Consider the following 20,638-nt stretch of genomic DNA (forward strand, 5'->3'; position numbering starts at 1 on the left):
ATGGTCCGAGAAACAATAGACCTTTAGATCTTTTACCCAGCCCTGCTTTTAGAATAGAACGGAACATACCAATCTGTCAGCAGCCAAAGGGTGATGTAAAAGGATGTTCTTGATGTTTAACATTCCCAAATTCCTTCTCATACTATGAAAGCAAAGAGATCTATAATCATCCTTTCCTGGTTTGAAGATTTCCAGGGACTGCTCATATTGCAAACCAGTAACACTATCCAATAGAAGATGCCTCATTAATCACTAAGAAGTTGGAAAGGTTCCTGACAAGAGATCTCTTGACTTCAGAATTGTTAAGATCTTTTTCAACTGCCCAGTCATTTTCCACAACAATATCTGCATTTAATGCCTTCAGTGTAGGGACACAGAGAGGTCTCTACAGCTTTAATGCAGGAAATCTGCTTCCTTTTCCAAAGTACCAATCTGACAAATAGTCTCCTAAACATACTTTCAAGAATCCATGATAGTTGCCTTTAAAACAAATTAAATAACTTCAATTTTTCTAATACCATTTCAGGCATAATTATTCTGCTACTAATCATTATTCTACTCTGTTCAAGCTCAAGAAGAAATAACCCAGGACAACTTCAGGTCCTTTGTAATGTTCATTAATCTTTCAATGATCTTTGCATATATTGTCAAGAACTGAGCACTGACCTAATTACATGACCATCATCAAGATTCTAGGCTTCTGTGTCATCTGAGTCAGTCTAATAATCCTCTGTTTAAATCAAGTACAAAAGTATGACAGATGTTGTCCCAATCCTCAATTGCTTTATGCTAAATCAACATTCTTAGCAGTCACTGCCCAGTATTTAAATACTCAATACTAAGTAACTTCATCCAACAGATCCAAGCATTAGGCCACCACTTAGGCATGCATTTAGTAGCTGATTCACCATGGAGGACCCATTGGGATGATGTTTTACTTAAAGTCAGCTATTACACTGCACCAAGTCAGAGTTTTCTTTCAATCAAGGCATTAAATTATTACTCTCTCTTTTATTTTCCAGAATAAGAGCAGTTTGTTTGGTGTGTGTTTTTCTCATCTCACTGGGACAGAATCAGATAACTCAATCAAATCTCAAGTGGAGGGGAAGATGTAGTTTTCATAGGTGTCTTTTCAGCCAGGGCTGCAGTGGGGAAGAGGGGGAGGTGCGGATGGAAGGGAGAGAGGGTCTGGGCCTCCTGAGCAGAGTAGAAGACCAGGTCCTACCACAACCAAGTGTTGGGGGCCTCCTTCCAGCAGCCCAGAATGGGAACTTGGGAAAAAACTCAATCCTGACTGCAATCCAGCAGGAGTAGTTCACCAAAATCCCATGAGACTCGAGAGAGAGAACCTAGAGAACTGGCTAACTGTTCCTTCTCTACAGTCCCACATTGCACCTGAGTGAAGACAAAGGGGAGCAAAGGAAAGAGCATTTGATTTGGGCCTGGGATGACAGGTTGTCATCGGGCTGTGAGTGGATTTCACACATTCACCCTTTGGCTAAGGTCCAGGCTGGGCAGCCCACGTAATCAGTCCCTGTATGGACTACAGAAGTGCACAGTGAGGATGTTGTCCTGTGTTACCTGATGTCTCCCTCATAAGGACCCAGACCATAATCTCTGCCTGAGTATCCAAACTCAAACTAAGGAAAACAGTGTAGCTTGCCTTTCTCACTTTACCGTATTTATCATTAAATTCAGCGAACTTCGGTACCTAACCAGAGCAATCTCAATGAAATCATGTGAATGCCTGTTTATTCATCTCCATCTAAATGGCCTTTGTTCTGTTTTCTCCTTTGTGCATGTTATATTCAGTCTTGTAAGTGACTTTAAACCATATGCTAGAGATATGTAAAATAAGCCATCCTTGGCTAAATGTCTATCTTTCCTGGAACAATCTTACCTGCATATGAGCCTATTTTTCACCAACGCTGTAAAGATCTCCTGAAATAGTTGATGCTGGGGATGTTTGCTGAAATTCCTCTCATTCTTGTAGTTTATACTGACATGAAACAAACAGAAAAGTATTTCATAACAAAAAATTATTTAGGATGCTGCAAAGTTACCAAAAGAACGATCACCTGTATTCATGCAAACATTCAGGGATTCTTGGATTTTAATATATTGCCAAAGGCAAGTATCAGTTATTAAAAATAGGAAATAGAAATGCAGTTATAAAGTTAATATCAAAATCACAGGCAAGCATATATATTTCATTTTACCACATTAACTTATGGCCTATAAACACTTAACAGCTAAAATTGGTCAGAGGAATGAGATGAGAATGTGGAAAGAATGACTGGGGCGCATTATTTAGACAGCTGAGCAGTACTTAGAGAATTCCTCCCTTCACTTTTCTACCCACAGTGATCTCGATGGCTACTATAGCTATTAACCCCAGGGGTTGTTACACACATTTCCTTGTAGATAGTGAGAGTTTCTGGTTGCTGATTGTGTGTGTGTGTTTAACAAAGTCCAGCTACAGCTTCTTTTTTCTGGTATTACAGCCATCAGAGGTAAAAAAAAAAAAATTAAAAAAAAATAGCCCACACATTACACTTTAGAACTAGGAGAAGATAAGCGATAACTGTACAAAAGGGTCACATTGCTACAGAAGCTATAGTATATTTTTGTGCAATGTTAAAGTAGACCAGCTTTAAGATCTAGGCCTAATAAGCTGTGATCACATAAACATACCACCTCAAAGGCAATCTCTGGACCCTTAGATGGCCAACTGTACTGTCTGCCTTCGCAGATAACAATGGACAGTGTGTCCCTCCCCTGCCGAGTACCAGTGTCCATGTACTAAGTCACCGAGGGTTATAATGGTGTCTTAGTACATGGACACTGGTAGACTGAATATGTAACCATTTTTAAAGAATTTAGCGTCCCTCACTAAAACTATATTTTAAACATATGAACTTGTAATATCATGTGACTTTGTGAACTATTAAATTCACTGTCATAAAATGACGGGGAAACAAAATCTAGGCCAAATAAATAAATGATCCTTCTACAATATTCATGTTGACATTTCACGTCACTTACTATTTACGTGGCACTTAGTGCCAAATGACCTTCGTGCACCCTAAGACTGACAGAACCAGCTCCTGGGAGGGGAGTGGCCATGGGAACATACAGCTTCTAGAAGCTCTGCATGGCGACAGGAAAGACAAACCAGGGCTGACACAGTCAGGGTTAAAGGTGAGGTGCAAGCCCTTCATCTGAAAACCTCTGTTGGTTGGACAACCATAGTCTTTAGCCACCACCTCTGTCCATGGCCATGGGTTATTTTATTTCTCCTCATCGCTGGCGAGGTGTATCACAACACACTTAAGACAAAGCTTGGAATCGGCCTCAAAGGGTCAACACTTGCCAATTGTCATGAAGCAAATGCCAATTGCGTGTCACCAAAGTGTCCCGAAGCTCCCAGTTTCACCGGCAGCCAGTAAGCCTGTGATTCATGCTCTATTTCTGGGAATTGTTTAAACACTGACAAAAATGATTAAGAATCCTCATGGTAAATTTTGAAATGAGTTTTAAATGTCAACTAACTTGATAAACTCACATAAAGCTTTGGGCTAATTAGAATAGGTTGCTAAAGGCAAGGGACATCCTGGATTTCTTACCTAAAATTTTCAAGTTCAACAGCTTCAGTGGACTCGTGCCACTGACCTCGAGCTCTGTGTCCACCCTCCTTGATGGCGGGCTCAGACTTCGTCATGCTATTTTGGGCACTATCGAAGGTAATGGCTGGAAGCTACAGAAATAGAAGCACAGAGTACGTGAGGATAACAATTCAGCCCAGGATAACGAAAGGAACCAAAAAGGGGAGGGACGGGGGAAGGGAACGTGTCTTTCTTCAAACCAATAGTCAACATGGCAGCCATGCCCAATGGAGGCCTTTTCCGAGATTGAAGGCCATTGACTTAAACACCATTTACTCTTTCTATCTCAGACTGCTTCCTTTCCCTTCATAGCTCGTCACACTTCCTGTCATATCTTAGTTATTTATGCATTTTCAGTCTCCTTTGATTCAAGTGTCAGCTGGAAGTAAGCAGGAACCGGCCTGTTGCAGTCCAATGCTGGATCCCCCCACCTCGAATAGTGCTGGGACACAGGTGTGCATAAGGCCTGGGCATTAGGATATTTTGGAGTTTCTCAGGTGATTCAAATGTGCAAACAGGATGGGGAGTTTCAGGATCTAGCTAGAATACTCTTGTATAGAGAGTGGAGCCCCAAGCTGAAAGTCATCATTTGTTCATTCCATACATCCATCCATCCATCTATCCATCCATCCATCCAACATTTACCAATCATACATTACTTGGCAGGTGCAGTGAATATAAAGGAAAAGAAGATTCTATCACTTTTAATTAAGTCTTAACATCATGAAATTATCTATAATAATAAAAGGGTAATATGCTAATTAGACCAGATGTCTTCTAGAAATCACTCCTTTCTTCCTGATAAGCTGGGCCAGAGGGAAGCCAGCCCAGGTTCTGAGTGCCTGCTGATGGCCAGAGGAGGGAAGCCTGGTCCCAGGCATCTATCAAAACCTTTTATTTTAAAGGCATTTAATTGACCTGTCACTAATTAATTTATTTATTCTATTGTTTATTGAAAACCAATTTCTCAGCTCCCTATGGCTCTAAATGTGTGTGTGTATGGGTGTGTGCAGGGGGGTGGGGGAGAGGAGGTACTGAAATTCCAACTCTAGGCATATTATTTCAAGATTTGTGAAAAATGGCCTAGCCTAAGTAGCTCAGTGGTTAAGTGTCGACTTATGAACCAGGAGGTTACAGTTCAATTGCCAGTCAGGCCAAATGCCCAGGTTGGGGCTTGATCCCTAGTGTGGGGCGTGCAGAAGGCAGATGATCAATGATTTTTCTCTCATCATTAATGTTTCTATCTCTCTCTCCTTCTCCCTTCATCTCTAAAACCAATAGAAAATAAAAAAGTTTTTAAAAAAAAAGATTTGTGAAAACCTCTGGTGAAATCTCCAACCAATTTTGTAATTTCCCTTTGTTGCAACAAATCTGGAGCAACTATTTTCCTGGAATTATTTGGCGTCACTGGGTTACGATCATTCTAGCCCTGCTTATGAGGAAGGCAGGTGTACATCTGCCTCAGTGTGTGTCTGCCCCCACTTCTGTCACACTGGGGGACCCTCCTACGGAGCAGCAGACACTAATGTGGTGACGAGCAAACAGGACCGACAGCGAAGGCAGACACTGGAACACAGGAAGCAACGAGGTTAAGTGCCGGGGCTCATTAGACTCAGATGAAGGACACTCAGTTCTTGCAATTCTCTGCCCAAACCCACAAAGTATATTTCCTCTTCAGCTGGTTAGCTGGCCATCTTGGCCCATTTACAAATAACAGGCCAGGACTTGCTGGAACCTAAATTCAGGTGAGTGGGCCTTAACCCCAAGTTTTTGTTTTCAAACCGACTGCTACTCTAAGTCTCAGAACCAATATGTGGCCCACCTACATTTTTTTTCACTTTAAAAAAAATTAATTTCTTTATTGATTAAGGTATCACATGTTTGTCCTCAACCCCCCATTCTAATCCCCCACCCACTCCCCTTATGCTCCCACCCCCCCTATTGTCCTTGACCACTGGTTAGGCTCATATGTGTGCACATAAGTCCTTTGATTGATCTCTTTCTTTTATCCCCACCCTCCCTCTGAGGTCCAACAGTCTGACCCATGGCTCCTTATCTCTGGGTCTGTTCTTATTCATCAGTCTATGTTGTTCACCATTTCCCCTAGATGAGTGAGATCATGTGCTACTGGAAATATACTTAAAAGAATCAAAAATGAGACAAGCAATAATCGTTATGCTGAAAGGCATACGCATCAGTCTGTAGTGAGCTTCTTTCTGGGCCACCAGTTCTTTTGAGACCCAATTTCAATGTCAAACAGTTCCTTATGTGTACATGTCAGCAATGATATTTCAGTTCTGGATTGTGGGCAAATGGTGGTAATGCAGGTCCAACCCACTTACACATTGTGATGGGCATTTCTGCCTCTGACTGTACTTCACTATGACCTTGTTTTCCTTTCTTCTTGGCCCTGGTTTAATTAATGATACCCTGTCATACTTGATGGATCTTTATAAGCCTCCTTACTGGAACAAGTAAGATATAAATAAATTCTTGATTGATTCCCTCCAATTTCTTTCTTCTCCTATAAATGCCTCTACACTATTTTATGGACAGGAGAATAGGGTGTTCAGAATAAGATTGATTATTTTAGAATTTAAAATGAATGAAAGTTTTATACACAGAATTAGGAATGGATTTCGTGAACCTCGGGGATCTTCACATAGCTAAGTTGTTATTTTTCACAGAATCATCTGCTTTCTGAGTAATTGAAACATTACAAACACATTTTTGTACATGTGAACTATTTCACAAAAAGATAAAGCCATATGAACTTGTCAAACAACAGATTGCAAATTCTAAAACTGGTTTTAAGCAGGAAAGGAAACTATTCAATTCCCTTTCATTGACAGCCAGGTGTTGAAAGGGGACACAAGAGATCTAGTGCAGCATGAGCTTCAAAGGTGGCAAACTACTGCCAAAACCACCACTGGTGATTGTTTTACCCTGGCGAGAGGGTTGTCATACATACCCATGTGGTAACCCGATTCTTAAGGCACGGTTCAATTTGGCAAAACCTGACCAAGAATTCAAAGAATAGAGGATACAGCGGAGCAGAGGCATAAGTCAAAGTTGTTGTCATTGGGAAATCTATCATCTTGCCAGGAAATTAGACACGTAGACAAGAGTTTCCAAAACAATGGAGAAAATGATGCTCCAAGCGTGAAAGATGGTGCACTGAGAAGAGAGAGGTGTAATTACTTCTAGAATGGAAGATGTAGGGAAAGCTTTTTGTGGAGGTGGCATCACTAGAGTTGAGTCTTGGAAATAGGTAAGAAATTCAGGAGAAAGGAATAGAAAGAAAAGGTAGAAGTCTGACAATATGGTAACATCCTGCAGTGAGAGAGAATGGGAACTACAACCAAAACTGCATGCTGAGTCATCCTGCTCACTTTACTCAGGAAGAATGGGCTGGGTTTGGGGCCATGATTCACGCAGGTTGTGAGCGGTGAGCCACAAGGATACTAAGCTGTGTCAAGACAGACAAAGGGTAACAGTGACTGCTGAAATGGGTGGGTGAAAAGGAAGGAGTTACTGCGAGGTGAGCATTAGTAACAGAAGGAAGTGATAGGAGAAAAAATGTTTTTAGGGTACGTTTACTCCAAATCAGAGCTTACTCAACTACTTTTTTAACGGTACATGATTTAATTTCTTACATCATTTAAAAGGTACCTCAGTGGTTAGAGGCACACATTGCAAAGGTGGCATGTCTGAGTTCAGATCTGACTTCTACCATTAGCTGTCTGTGTGATCTTGGGAAAGTCACCTAACCTCTTTGAGCTTCTGGCTCTTTACCTGTGAAAGTGGGAGCTTTGGTTGTTAAGCAGGGTAAGGCGGGAAAAGCATCACGTGCATAGTAAGTGTTCCCTAAAATGAACTATCATTATTTGGCCTTTATTTGCCATCGAGTCATTAGAAAGTCATTCTCTGCTATAAATAATAGATAGAAATGCTGTAGTTCTCTGCAAAGTTCAGTTGATATAGCAAAGGCCATAGATGTTGAGTTAGCACCACATGAGCTCTTAAACAAGTGAAAGGAGAATAGCATAGCAGGCTTTGAAGCCATGCCACCACAGTCAAGTCCCATCCCAGCCATTTACTAGTTAACAGTGCCAAGTGTCTTCTATTATTATTATTATTATTATTATTATTATTATTAGCATTGCTGGGTTGTTTCCCAAACCTCCAGGAATGGCGTTTAATCTCATGACTCTCCAAAGTCTTACAGAAGCAAAACAAAACAGAAATGTGTCCAGATAAATTCCTTTTTCTGTCTAATAAAAATATAAAAATACTATTATAAAAATAGCCCAACTCACTCCTCTCCCCTCTTTTCAGTAAGAGACAATTGGCAGCAATCCTCAAGAGTGTTGCCGTAGCAGGTGGGCAGCATGAAGGGGGTGAAGAGGAGAAGAAGAGAAAAAATGTGGGTACGTTTACTCCAAATCAGAGCTTACTCAACTGCGAAGGGTGTTTTAAAAAAATCACTTGTCCCATTGCTCTGAAGACTTGAACATTGGGCATTCAATAGAAGACATACTGTTTCCAGACCTGAGAGCTTTGGTAATGAGGACACATGGCAACAAGCCTAGAATAGGGCAGGTCTGAGGTCTCAGAGGAGAAGAATGAAAAGACAGACTATCGATGCCAAGTCTTGGCAGGTATGAGAGACACAACCAGATGAAGAAAGACAAAATATGCAAAAGAAAAAAAAGAGAAGTAGGCATATCATTCATAAAGATGTTGAATGGATCCCTTTGGGAACACGTGATTTCCTTTTTATTGGAAACCCTACCTGTTGTTTGCTTGACTGGACGTTCAAAAGGCACCGAAGTCTTTTAAGATCTGAATAGTCCCTAGGAGAGAGAATAACACAATGTCAGCCAGCAGAAGACTCCAGGTGAACTCGCATGTCACCCACTGATGGCACTGCCACCTGGAGGCCTGCTTTTATGGACGGAAACAGGCACACTAAACACTTTCTTTAGAACTTTGCAAATGGTCACACATTACAGTCAACACCGCAACCCAGAGTAGCAGTGGTCCAGGGTCCACGCTATTTCTCAGAAACCTATTAAATCCAGATGCTGACCACTGCCTGCATTAATAATTAACAAAGACTCAGTTACCTGGTGGTGGTGATTCCTTGCTGCTTTTTGTCGGTTGATTTTTCTGTCTTCACCTTTCTGTCTTGATCAGGCATTGTAAGATGTCAACGCCCCAGAATTAACATTGCATTCCTTTCAAAGTAAACCGAAGGGAAAAACTTTAGTTGGGTTGCATGCTCCAAAATATTCTCAGTTAATACAGTCCAAGTCACTTATAACATTTATTTAAATATGAAAAAAAACAAATGTTAATATGTATACCATTTACTATTGTCATCCGAAGGCCTCTGAGTACATTTAGAGAATGAAGGGTTTATAGCATTGGTCAGCAAACTCATTAGTCAACAGAGCTAAATATCAACAGTACAACAATTGAAATTTCTTTTGAGAGCCAAATTTTTTAAACTTAAACTTCTTCTAACGCCACTTCTTCAAAATAGACTCACCCAGGCCATGGTATTTTGTGGAAGAGCCACACTCAAGGGGCCAAAGAGCCGCAGTTTGCCAACCATAGGTTTATAGTACTCCAGAGCCCAAATTTTCTAAGTTATCCTAGATTTCAAACTTTCTGACCCATTGCTCCAATAAGTATTGTTCTGCATATCAGGGAAAATGTCCTCATTTGGAGTTTCTAAAATATGTATATCTTTAAGCAATTGCCTACATCCCAACTGATGATGCTATTATGCCTTCTTACTTGTCTTTCTTGACATTCTTGACACGTATCCTTGACGATAGCTGCTAGTTAGGGGTTTCTCCCTCATCACAGATCATGTCCATAAGAGTCCCAGAGAAAGCCTCATCCACTTGCAAATAAGCATTACAAAGTCTAGAGTAACAGAATGTCCTTGGATTTCCAGAATTCCTAATGTGTTGGAGTACCACCTGAATCCCCACGTGGATCAAATCCAGTCATACGCTCTCTTGCAGCAGATGGACAGGCCCTGGACTCACTCAACCATCTTGTTAAAAACAATTCAACAGGCCCAACATGGAGTCACTTATGCTAAGCCCCACGAACCAAGACTTAATTACATCTCAACTCTCCCGGAAGTGGGAACTTAAACCAGCATTAGTTAGGTAATCTACCAGACAAACTCCTACCATCCCCTTTCGGTGAAGCAGCCTTGCGATAGCCAGCCTGCTTTCTGCCTAGCACAGCTTCCTCATTCCTGCTCCGCTCTGCTATAAAAGTCTTTCTATTTGCACAGAAACTTAGAGCTCCTGTCTGTCTGATAGATTGGATGCTGCTGCCCAATTTATAAAGTGCTGAATAAAGCCAATAAAAAGTTTTAAAATTTACTCAGTTGAATTTTGTTCTTTTAACAAGTGGGAGAGTGTACCTCAAAATACAACCCAAAAGGTATTTCAGTCTTCTGAATAAAGATTTGTGGTCATTGTCAACTTTCCAGGGTCAATTTTAGTACTATTTCCCACCCCCACTCAAAATATGAGTTCACAAATGGGCAGAACAATTCGTTTGCTTTTTTTACCCTTAACAAACTTCTCATTCAATTGTTTTAGTTTCCAGAATAGAAACAAAAAGGAAGTTGGAGATACCAGACTTTCAACTCTATAGCAAATATAAAATTAAGTATACTATCAGTTTAATTTGACTGGATGCATATGTTTCCACTGTGACTCAGTGCCATAGCTTGGCTTCACGGTGTGTTTTTTAGGCATGAAAACGCATGCATTACTGTCTTATAACTGCATTCCTCGATGTATTATGAAATCAATGGTCAGCATCCAAGTGTTTCAGAAGTATTTAGAGGCAAAAAGAATTGCCAATGGATGTTCCACCACAACAGAACCTAGTAAAATTTAATTTTGTGAGATGTACAGACCATTAAGGAATTAAAAATTCTTTTCCCAATATAGTTGTCATATTTGTAACAAAGAGTTGAGCTGAAATTAACTGGAGGCCAAGTCTCTCATCACAGATGCACACCAAGAAAAACGCATCACTAATATTTATGATAGTGCCTAGGACATAACATTATGGACTCAGCCAATATTTATTTACTATGTCTGATTTCAGACAGAAAACCGTTAAAGGTAAAAGAGGCTATCACAATTTTGTGATTCTACTACAAGCAAAGAAAAACCTCCTTGGGAAGTTTAAAATATGTTATGTATGATATTCAGTTAGAGATTTGAATTAGCATTGGCTATACTCAGAAAGAAAGGAAGGCAGGGAGGAAGGAAAGAGGGTGGAAGAGAGGAAGAATGGATGATCTGTAAATTATTCCTTAAGCCTGGCCAGTGTGGCTCAATGGTTGAGCATCAACCTATGAACCAGGAGGTCATGGTTTGATTCCCAGTCAGAGCATATATCAGGTTGCAGGCTTGATCCCCGGTGGGGGGCGTGCAGGAGGCAGCCAATCAGTGATTCTCTCTCATCACTGATGTTTCTATCTCTCACCTCCTCTCCCTTCCTCTCTGAAATCAAAAAAATATTTTTAAGTCATTCCTTAAAACCAGAAAATCCAAGTCCTTTTTATAGACAGATATTAAAATACCCCCAAAAGTTCTAAAATAAATGGAAATCCAGTCAAAATAAATAAAATCTAATTTTACTTTTCCCTCAATGACAGAGGGAAAATTCCACATAGACAATCGACCCTTTGGCTTCCCATTCCTGCCAGACCGTAGCTGCAGACTGTTTTACAAGTAGGGAGTGAGAGCTACAGAGATTAGCACATGAAAATGGGTGGAAAAGCTCACAGCTTCTTCTGTCAGAGATCACATCCACGGCAGCAAATCCTGCTAAACACCTATCTGACTCCCCTGCTTAATCTCCGTAATGTCATTGACCCGGTGTGTGAACAGGAAATAATCAGCTAATAGTTTTATCAGTTTAAGATTTGCATTTATCCTCTGAGCTGGAAGAGTGAAAATAAATAACTCCTTGGAAATGTCTCACTTAATTGAACAGTAAACAAATCCATCAGAATCAGTAGAAACAGACAATTGACTTTATGATAAAAAAATAAAATAAAATAAATCCTTTCCACTTGATGGCTGTTAATATATAAACTGTTCCAAAAAAATAATAACTTAGAGAATTTGGGAAAGCTTTAAAATATGTCCTCTGATTTTATTTTATTTCTTAAGTGATGACACTATCCCAGTGGTTGTAATCTCAGAATGGGGCCGGGGACCAGGAGGCAGGCTTGGTGGCGGGGAGAGCAGTTCAGAGCTCCAGTCAAGCTGCCCAGAGGAGACAGCCTAGTGAAAAGTGTTACCAAGACAGGTCCAGCCAGGGTGCTCGCTGCGGCAAGAGCTCTCCAGAGGGTAGCTTCAGCCTGGCTCCCAGGAGAACTCCGCAGGATACAGGCTCTGCCTCAGAGCTGTCTAAGACCGAGGGAAGGGAGCCGGGCTTCTGTGCTCCTGTAGCCTTCAGTCACTGCTTAGGGGCCACCAAGAGAGGCCATCTCTCCGGGGAATCCTGCCTGGGGACTGAGGAGCCCCTAATAGCTTGGGGGGAGTGGGGAGAAGGAGGGTGTCCTCCAAAACAGAGATACAGGAACTAGCTGTTAGAAGCAAAAGGACATTGAAGCCAATGCCCAGGACAAACAGACAGGCATAGGGGATGGGAGAGGCTGTGGGTGGAATGCCCGTGTTGTCCACTGAGATCACCGCCTCCAGTGGAGAAGCTATGGGTGATGAGGGAACAAGAATCTTTACTGTGGCTACGGGCTGAGCCCGAGCCTCCTGCAGTAGCTCTCAACTAATGAGTCCCATGTCCCTGCTCCTTTGCTTGGCCTCTCCAGATGCCAGCATGACCTTGTGGCCTAGCAGTCAGCTTGATCTCCGGCCCTCTTCTCTTCTCTATCAACCCACTTCTCCCTAAGGGATCTCTTGCAGCCCCATGGCTTTCTAATTCCAAATGTATACGGTCAGCCCGAACCCCATCCTGGGCTCTTCCATGCGCAGTCATCCCCTGAATGTCTAACGAGCATCCCAAATGCAACACACCCCAAACAAAACCCTTGAACCCCAGCCCCAGACCATAGGGCCCTCATCTAGTCACTGGCACCACCCAGCTAGTCTAGACAATGTTCTCCATCCCTCTCCTTCACCGCCCACATTGCAGCCACCACCAAGACCCTCATCTCCACTCCAAACTATTAGCTGATTATTTCCTGTTCACATACCAGATACAGCTATTGCCTGTACTCCGAACCACTGCAGCTCTTGCCTGGACCACTGTCACCACTCCTCACCAGTCTCTCTGTTCCCACCCTCGCTCCTCTATATCTGCAGGAGCCTGTAGGGTTGGTTTAAAATGGGAATTGGCCTGGCTGGTGTGGCTCAGTGGTTGAGTGTTGACCCATGAACCAAGAGGTCCCCAGTTGGATTCACAATTAGGGCACATGCCCAGGTTTTAGCTCCATCGTCAGTAGGAGGCATGCAGGAGGTCTCGCCCACTCTATCCTTCTCCTTTCCTCTCTCTCTAAAATCAATAAAATTATTTTTTAATACTAAATGACTAACATGCGAAGCAGATCCTCCCACTCTATAATTTACAACGTTCCTGTGGCCTTCCCTGCTGCACTTGGCTCCTAACCAGGACTTTCACCTCGGAGTTCTTCTAGCCTCTTCTTCCCTCTCGCTTACTCCACGGCAGCCCTGCTGGATTCTCCCCAGCCTCATTCCTGTCTGAAAGCCTAGGCCCTTGCCACTCGCTGCTCCCCTCTCCTGTTCTCCGGCAGGCTCCCGTGTGTCATTCAGCTCTCAGCTCAGATGTCCCCTCCTCGGTGAGGGGTCCCCTGGCCAATCTCTACAACATATTCATCCCCACACACCCACTGGGACCACCTCCCCGTGACTGGATTCCTTCTGGAGCTCATCAACATCAGAAACCCTCCTGTCCATCTATTGGTTTCCTTGCACAAGATCATAAGCCCCATGTGACAGAGATTGTGTCTGTTTTATGCAAATACATAAATACATATAACAAATACATCCCCAGCACACAGAACAGCACTTAGAACAGGGCACGGCACAGTATAAAGACTCAAAAAAATACTTGTCAGAAACAGTAAAAAAAAAAAAAAAAAAAAAAAAAAGTGGCTTAAGGTATTTTTTTTTTTTTTTTTTTTTACCAATTTGTGAATTATTTGCTTTTTAACAATTATTTAATTTTAGAATCAAGGCCCCCCAACCTGGTGCTCCTTCTCAGTGCCCCAGGAAAGCCTGAACTCCCCACACTGCAAAATGATGCATGAAATATGGCAATTGCCTGGTTACCCCATAAGGCCAGGGACCGGCCCTCGCTTAGTCACCAGACACCTGAGCAGTTAAAAGTAAACAGGGTAGGGCAAAAGAAGGTTTACAGCTGTGAGCTGTGAGTACACGAAACAGAGTTTATATTTGTATTATTATTTCTTGTTGTGTTATTTTCCCTATAAACTTACTTTTCCCCACCCTGTATTAATTAAATAAAAATTAATAAGTGGATAAAAAATATTTTTTTAAAACCTGTGTCATTATTTTAGTTTAAAAATCTCTCCCTGCCCAGTATGGCTCCGTTGGTTGTACGTTTGATTCCTGGGCACATACAGGAGGCAACTGAACAATGTTTCTCTTTACGTTGATGTTTCTCTCTCTAAAAATTCAAGAAAAGCTTATCCTTGGGTGAGTATTTTTAAAAAAAAATCTCTCCTCAGAAAGAAGGCAGCAGATGGTAGGTGGGTGGGAAGAGATCAACCAAAGAACTTGCATGCATATATGCATAACCCATGGACACACAATAGTGTGGTGAAGGCCTAGGGGTAGAGGGTGGGGATGGACCAGATGAGGTCAATGAGGGGGGGAAATTGTTGTAGCAATGTGAACACCTCTAAACACTCTCCGACCAGTAACATACTGGTCATGGAGACCACCTAAATAGCAATGGCCTAGACCAGTGGTCGGCAAACTCATTAGTCAATAGAGCCAAATATCAACAGGATAACGACTGAGATTTCCTTTGAGAGCCAAATTTTTTAAACTTAAACTTCTTCTAACGCCATTTCTTCAAAATAGACTCACCCAGGCTGTGGTATTTTATGGAAGAGCCACACTCAAGGGGCCAAAGAGCCACATGTGGCTCTCGAACCTCAGTTTGCCGACCACAGGCCTAGACCACTGAAGTCTTTCTCTTCATATAGGAATACTGTCTTCATAAACCCTAGATGGTTCTCTGAGAACCACTACCCAAGTATGACACAGCCTGAGTAGTGTCAATTCCAGGACAACCATGAGAGGGCGAGAGTGAGCATGGGAGGGGAGAGGTGTGGTCAAGTAGGGCTGAGCATGGGCTCCCCACTTGCATGAACCCAAGCAAGTCCTGCTTCTCTGAGGTTCTGTGTAGTTTCATTTGAGAAAAACGTTTTTCTGCTAAAAATACAAACAGAAAACCACTCATTTTCTATCGTTTATTTTATAGATGAGATGAAGCTAAAGAGATTACAATACTTGCTACACAAACACTGTGCTCACATGGACTTTTGTCTGATTCTAAATGGAAAAGCTGAAATGGGGTGTGTGTGTGTGTGTGTGTGTGTTTTCTGAAAAAAAAAATGGGAGTACATTTTTATATGTAAATTTATATGTAAAATCCAAATGTATATTACTTTTTTATTTAATTTTATTTTATTGTTTAAAGTATTATAAATAGTAGCACGTATGTCTCCTTTTTTTTCCCATTGACCTTCCCCCGGCCATCCCTACCCCCAGCACATACCCTCACCACCACCCTCCACCCCTCACTGTCTGGCATCCATTGGTTAAAAATGCATATTACTTTAACAACAGGAACTTTTGGTATCTTTCCTTGGTACCTCAGTCCTGGAGCCCAAATCCTATCTCCTGTGGGAGAGAGAATATCTTTCCATATACCACAGGACAGCCACATGGGTTCGGTGTTTATAACCCCAGTAAAGCACAGAAATCATCACAATTTTGGTGAATTTTTTAATTCATTAAAAAAAAAAAAAGAAAGAAACTCTCAAATGTATTTCCTATCTTCTATTGTCACCTGGAATTTGGGTTAATTCTAAAAGAAGTCCCCAGAGACACACAGCTCACTTGCTTTCAATCGCTTGGTGATTGCAGGATAAACACATCTGACAGAGAAAGATATCCAAGCCATGGTTAAATCACCTAACTGACTGTAGTTCATCTAAATTGTACAATTTAAACCCACTACACTAAATGTTGTGATATTTGTGATACAGTTTTCAGACTTTCTACCTGGAAGCTTTTTTTTTTTTTTTTATTCCACAGTTGGCTCGGCTGCTCCAAATATCCTCAAATGCCTCATCTTTACAAAGTCACTGGATTCATGATGGAAATACTTCAAATCCCACAATGCCTTCTTTTCCTTCTAATCACTTAGGCTGCACCTTATTTTATTTACTATATTTGCTAATGGTTGAAAAAGACAACACTTAGAAAGTAGTTATAGTAACAGGGTTTGTTATAACTAACAGTAATTGCCACTTTGGCCACATCGGGTTTATTATTTTGAAAAAGAACTAAAATAAACTGCTATGAAACCTACCACAAAAGGAAGTGAAACTTCCTTGTACCAGCACCAGGGAGTCCTATTCCCGTCAATGAGTTATGGTTAACCTCCCACCAGATGACAAGCTGCAGTTCTGTCTGTGCTCAAGCAAACAGTAAAGAAACTTAGAGAACCTTCAGCCCTGTGACTAGCTGGCATTGCAAAAGGAAAAATCATTTCTCCATTTCCTTTACTGCGGACATATTTTTCTTAAAATTCTTTTCATAGTGGTTCTTTGCAAAAAAAAAAAAAAAGTGATAAAAATAAGATATAACTCACATAAAGCAACCAGAAATAAAAATATATATATATATTAAATGCATTGGTTAAACATTATTTCCTAAATTTTGATAATTGTACCATAGTGATGCAAGAAACTAACATTAGGGAAAGCTGAGTGAAAGGAATATGGAAAGTCACTGTACTATTTTTATAGTTTTCATGTATGTGTGAAATTATTTTTTAAAAAACACTTAAAAATGTGTTGGCCACTTAAGCAGCTTATTTAAGTAAAGTGCTCTGAGAATAGAGGAAGGGTTCTTTTTTCTTTTTCTTTTTCTTTTTTTTTTTTACAAAGAATAATTACACTTAATCTCATAGATATAGATACGTGGTCTTTTTCAAATTAGTTGTATCCTGCACAGAAAGTGTTACATTAAAATGGATAACTTAATGGCAAATAAATACACACACACACACACACACACACACACACACACTCACACTTCCTTTTATTTTTATTTTTGTTAATCCTCACTTGAGGATATGTTTTTATTAATTTTTAGAAAGAGAGGGCAAGGGAAAGTGAGAGAAACTTCAGTCGGTTGCTTCCTGAACACACCCTAACCAGGATCAAACACACAACCTTTTGGTGTACAGGACAATGCTCCAACCAACCTAGCCACTTGTCTGGGGCCACGTACACATTTTAAAAGTAAAGTGATAAAAAAAATAAAAATAAAAATAAAAATAAATTAAGGCCAAAACCAGTTTAGCTCAGTGGATGGAGCCTCAGCCTGCGGACTGAAAGGCCTCTTGGTTGCAGGCACATCCCCAGTGGGGGGAGTGCAGGAGGCAGCTGATTGATGTTCCTCTCTCATCAGTGTTTCTAACTCTCTATCCCTCTCTTCCTCTCTGTAAAAAATCAATAAAATACATTTTTTTAAAATTAAGGAACTTCTATAAGATACATGACTTATTCATACTTACTATATCTCAAAGAGGGAGTCTGTTTCTCTAAACTGTAGGCTGGATTTTATCCTTTACATCTCATTGTTATTGTTCTTCAGTGAACTGTGTGTGGAGCCAGCAGAACAGAGCTAAGGAAGAACCTTACAGCACATCTAGTATCGGGGTCTAACACCTTCCACGCCCAGGAACAGAAGTAAATGAATGACAGGTGTAGAGCAGATGACAGAGAGTGGCAGGGAATCGGTCAAACCTGAGACGACATACCTTTCCTAAAGGGACTCAAAATCACATTAAAAATGAAGCTAAACAAATTGAAACACTTGCATGGGACATACAAAGCAGATCCACAGGTCACCTGTTGCAGGTCTTGATTCAACGTCCTTCATTTAACATATAAACAAACTGAGACCCAAAGAGGTCAAATGTACCTGGGAGTAGAAGGAGAACAAAGCCCAGTTCACCTGCAAGGCCTAAATCTTAATGGCAAACTCTGGGGAAGAGATGAGAAAGAGGGGATTTGTTGACTTCGGCCCTCAGCCGAGGGCAAAGAGTGATATAATAAGAATTTATGCTTGCATAATCCCACCTCCCAGATCCTGGAGTGCTTACAAACATCCATTCATTCATCCCGGCTCACTCATGTGAAATGGGTAGGTGGTGTTCGGTAATATCACCATCAGAGCGGAAAACAAAGACCCAGTTACTACAGAGCCTCCATCAGCAGACGTGCCTCGCCAGCCAAGAGCGAGTATCACCATGGCCTTGCTCCTGAGTCAACAGATTTGACAACTTCCTTGAGCAAATAGTTTATACTATAAACAATTTTCTATTTTTCATTTAAATAAGCACTTGGAGGCTAAAAGAATCAAACATTCTGATGATACAGTATTCTGATTGTCTCCCACTCATTCCCACAAATATTTACTGACCAGGGGCTATATGTTAGACACTCCTTTAAAAGTTTGCCTTCATTTCCCTCTGGCTAAGAGCTACCCAAGTTGGTCTGAGAATGCTGCTCCAACACCAAATAGAATATGCAGCAAAAAAATACCATTACAATTTTCTTATGTTCAAGTTTTATTCCCATACAAACTCATATGTTTTTGTGAGAAAGGGAAATACTTGAAGATGTGAATGTGATTTCTATAAATCCCCTCAACAAGTCACTGCATAATGTTATTTATGTTATGTTTGTGTTCAAATTTGTGTGGCTGCTAACCCAAGTCTATTCGTGACAGAGTTTACCATGTGTCTGTGTTAGGACAAATGAACCCAAGGCTCATATATTAAGTAGTGATATTAAAAAGAAAAAAATAGGTCCATTGCCCGGCCAGTGTTGCTCAGTGGTTGAGCATCAAGCTACAAACCAGGAGATCATGGTTCAATTCCCGGTTAGGGTATATGCCTTGATTGTGGGCTCCTTCCCAGGTAAGGGGCATGCAGGAGGCAGCTGATCGATGTTTCTCTTTCATCATTGATGTTTCTATCTCTCCCCCTCCCTTCCTTTCTGAAATCAATAAAAATATATTAACATAAATAAATAAATGAGAGAAAAGATGATATGAAGGAAGAATTTCTATTAGTCAATTAATGAAAATAATTAAAGCAGCATACCAAATTTCCCTTTTCTCATTAGTCCCAAATACAGTAAATTTACATTCAACTCTCTGTTTTTTCCTAAGAGAGAACTGTGAAAATGATATTCATTTGTTCCTTTAAGAAAAAATAATTATTGATCTCCTCATATATGCCAGGTATTGAGGATGCTACACTGAATAAGACATGATCCCAAATGCCTTCCCCAAAAAGTTAACCATCATGGGAATAAGTCGTGATAATAAGTGAGTCATGAATTAGTAATAAGTGAGTATGGACTCAGCCGTAGACCTTCTAAGGGAACACCGGGTAAACACACTGATGTTGGTAACAATTGGCAGAACTGCAAGAAACTAGAAGTCCTTTCTGAGCCATAAAATAAAACAATATTTCCCCTAATACCATTCCATTCTAAGTGCACTTTATTATTTACTCTGCTCAGTGTGGAAGAGACTCCTGAGCACTGCAAAAAAAAAATCCACCCACAATAGCACTGCAAAAAAAATCCACCCACAATTCAGTGTGTGGGAAATGGTAAATATGCAGTTAATATGAAAAATGTGTCTTTATTTTTACAGTTCAGCCAAAACCAAAGGATTCTATTAAAACACTACAACTGTCAGAGAGCAGAGGAAATGAATATCCATAGGAGATTACAAACTGAATGAATTCAGGGGAAAGAAAGATCACTGTGGGCTGAAGAGCTATGGAAAGGCTCATGAACCCTGGTGACCTGAAGGAGGTCCATAAGAATAGGTAGGGTGGGTGATGAATACTTCAAGGGAGTGAAACCAAGATTTGGAGGCTAGATCCTGGGAGTGGTTTAGGGATATGGTGAGTAGATGAATTGAACTGGAGCTGAGAAATCTGGAAAGAAGTGAATAGCGGGTACATGAAGGAGACTACAAGAAATTTGGTATGCTGCTTTAGTTATGTTCATTAACTGGCTAATAGAAATTCTTCCTTCATATCACCTTTTCTCTCATTTATTTATTTATGTTAATATATGTTTATTGATTTCAGAGAGGAAGCGAAGGGGAGAGATAGATAGAAACATCAATGATGAGAGGAAAACATTGATCATTCATGTTTCATCACTACAAGGCTACAGCCAACTTATGGGACAAAACAGTCAAACACAGCACAGCTCTTTGGCAACAACCTCAGAAAAATGACATCGCCTATCTCCTCACCCCCTTGCTCATTTGATCCCTAAATCCTGACTCTTGTCTTACTCAGCATGGCTAGGGTCTGTTCACGTCTCTCCATGCTCACTGCCAACGCCCTAATCTACATCACCACCTGAACTACAGTAATCACTTCTTAAATGGTCCCTTCACTTCCAACTTCTCCTTCCTCCCCAAAACAAAAAATCCACTCTCCACACAGCAACAAAAGCACCCCTTGTGTGATACAAATTTGACCAATTAACCCTCCGTGAGCTTCCATGTCTCTTAGGATAGAAACAAAAGTGATCAAGGCCTATGAGGTGCTTCATAAGATAATGCCTCTGACTCCCTAGC

At 40.9% G+C, this 20,638-nt stretch overlaps 1 protein-coding gene across 1 annotated transcript in view; it reads right to left on the bottom strand.

Moving 5' to 3' along the window:
- NEK10 (NIMA related kinase 10) overlaps window positions 1-20,638 on the bottom strand; it is a 136,214-nt gene that overhangs the window by 111,424 nt on the left and 4,152 nt on the right. The window contains exons 2-5 of the mRNA XM_036431653.2: window positions 8,795-8,905; window positions 8,461-8,521; window positions 3,627-3,757; window positions 1,901-1,999 (exon numbers count right to left, since the gene is read on the bottom strand). Coding sequence (XP_036287546.1) covers window positions 1,901-1,999; window positions 3,627-3,757; window positions 8,461-8,521; window positions 8,795-8,868 — 365 coding nt within the window. The 5' untranslated portion in view covers window positions 8,869-8,905. The remainder of the gene's footprint in view (window positions 1-1,900; window positions 2,000-3,626; window positions 3,758-8,460; window positions 8,522-8,794; window positions 8,906-20,638) is intronic.

Source organism: Pipistrellus kuhlii, unplaced genomic scaffold (assembly GCF_014108245.1).
Source record: "Pipistrellus kuhlii isolate mPipKuh1 unplaced genomic scaffold, mPipKuh1.p scaffold_m20_p_11, whole genome shotgun sequence".
NCBI lineage: Eukaryota > Metazoa > Chordata > Mammalia > Chiroptera > Vespertilionidae > Pipistrellus > Pipistrellus kuhlii.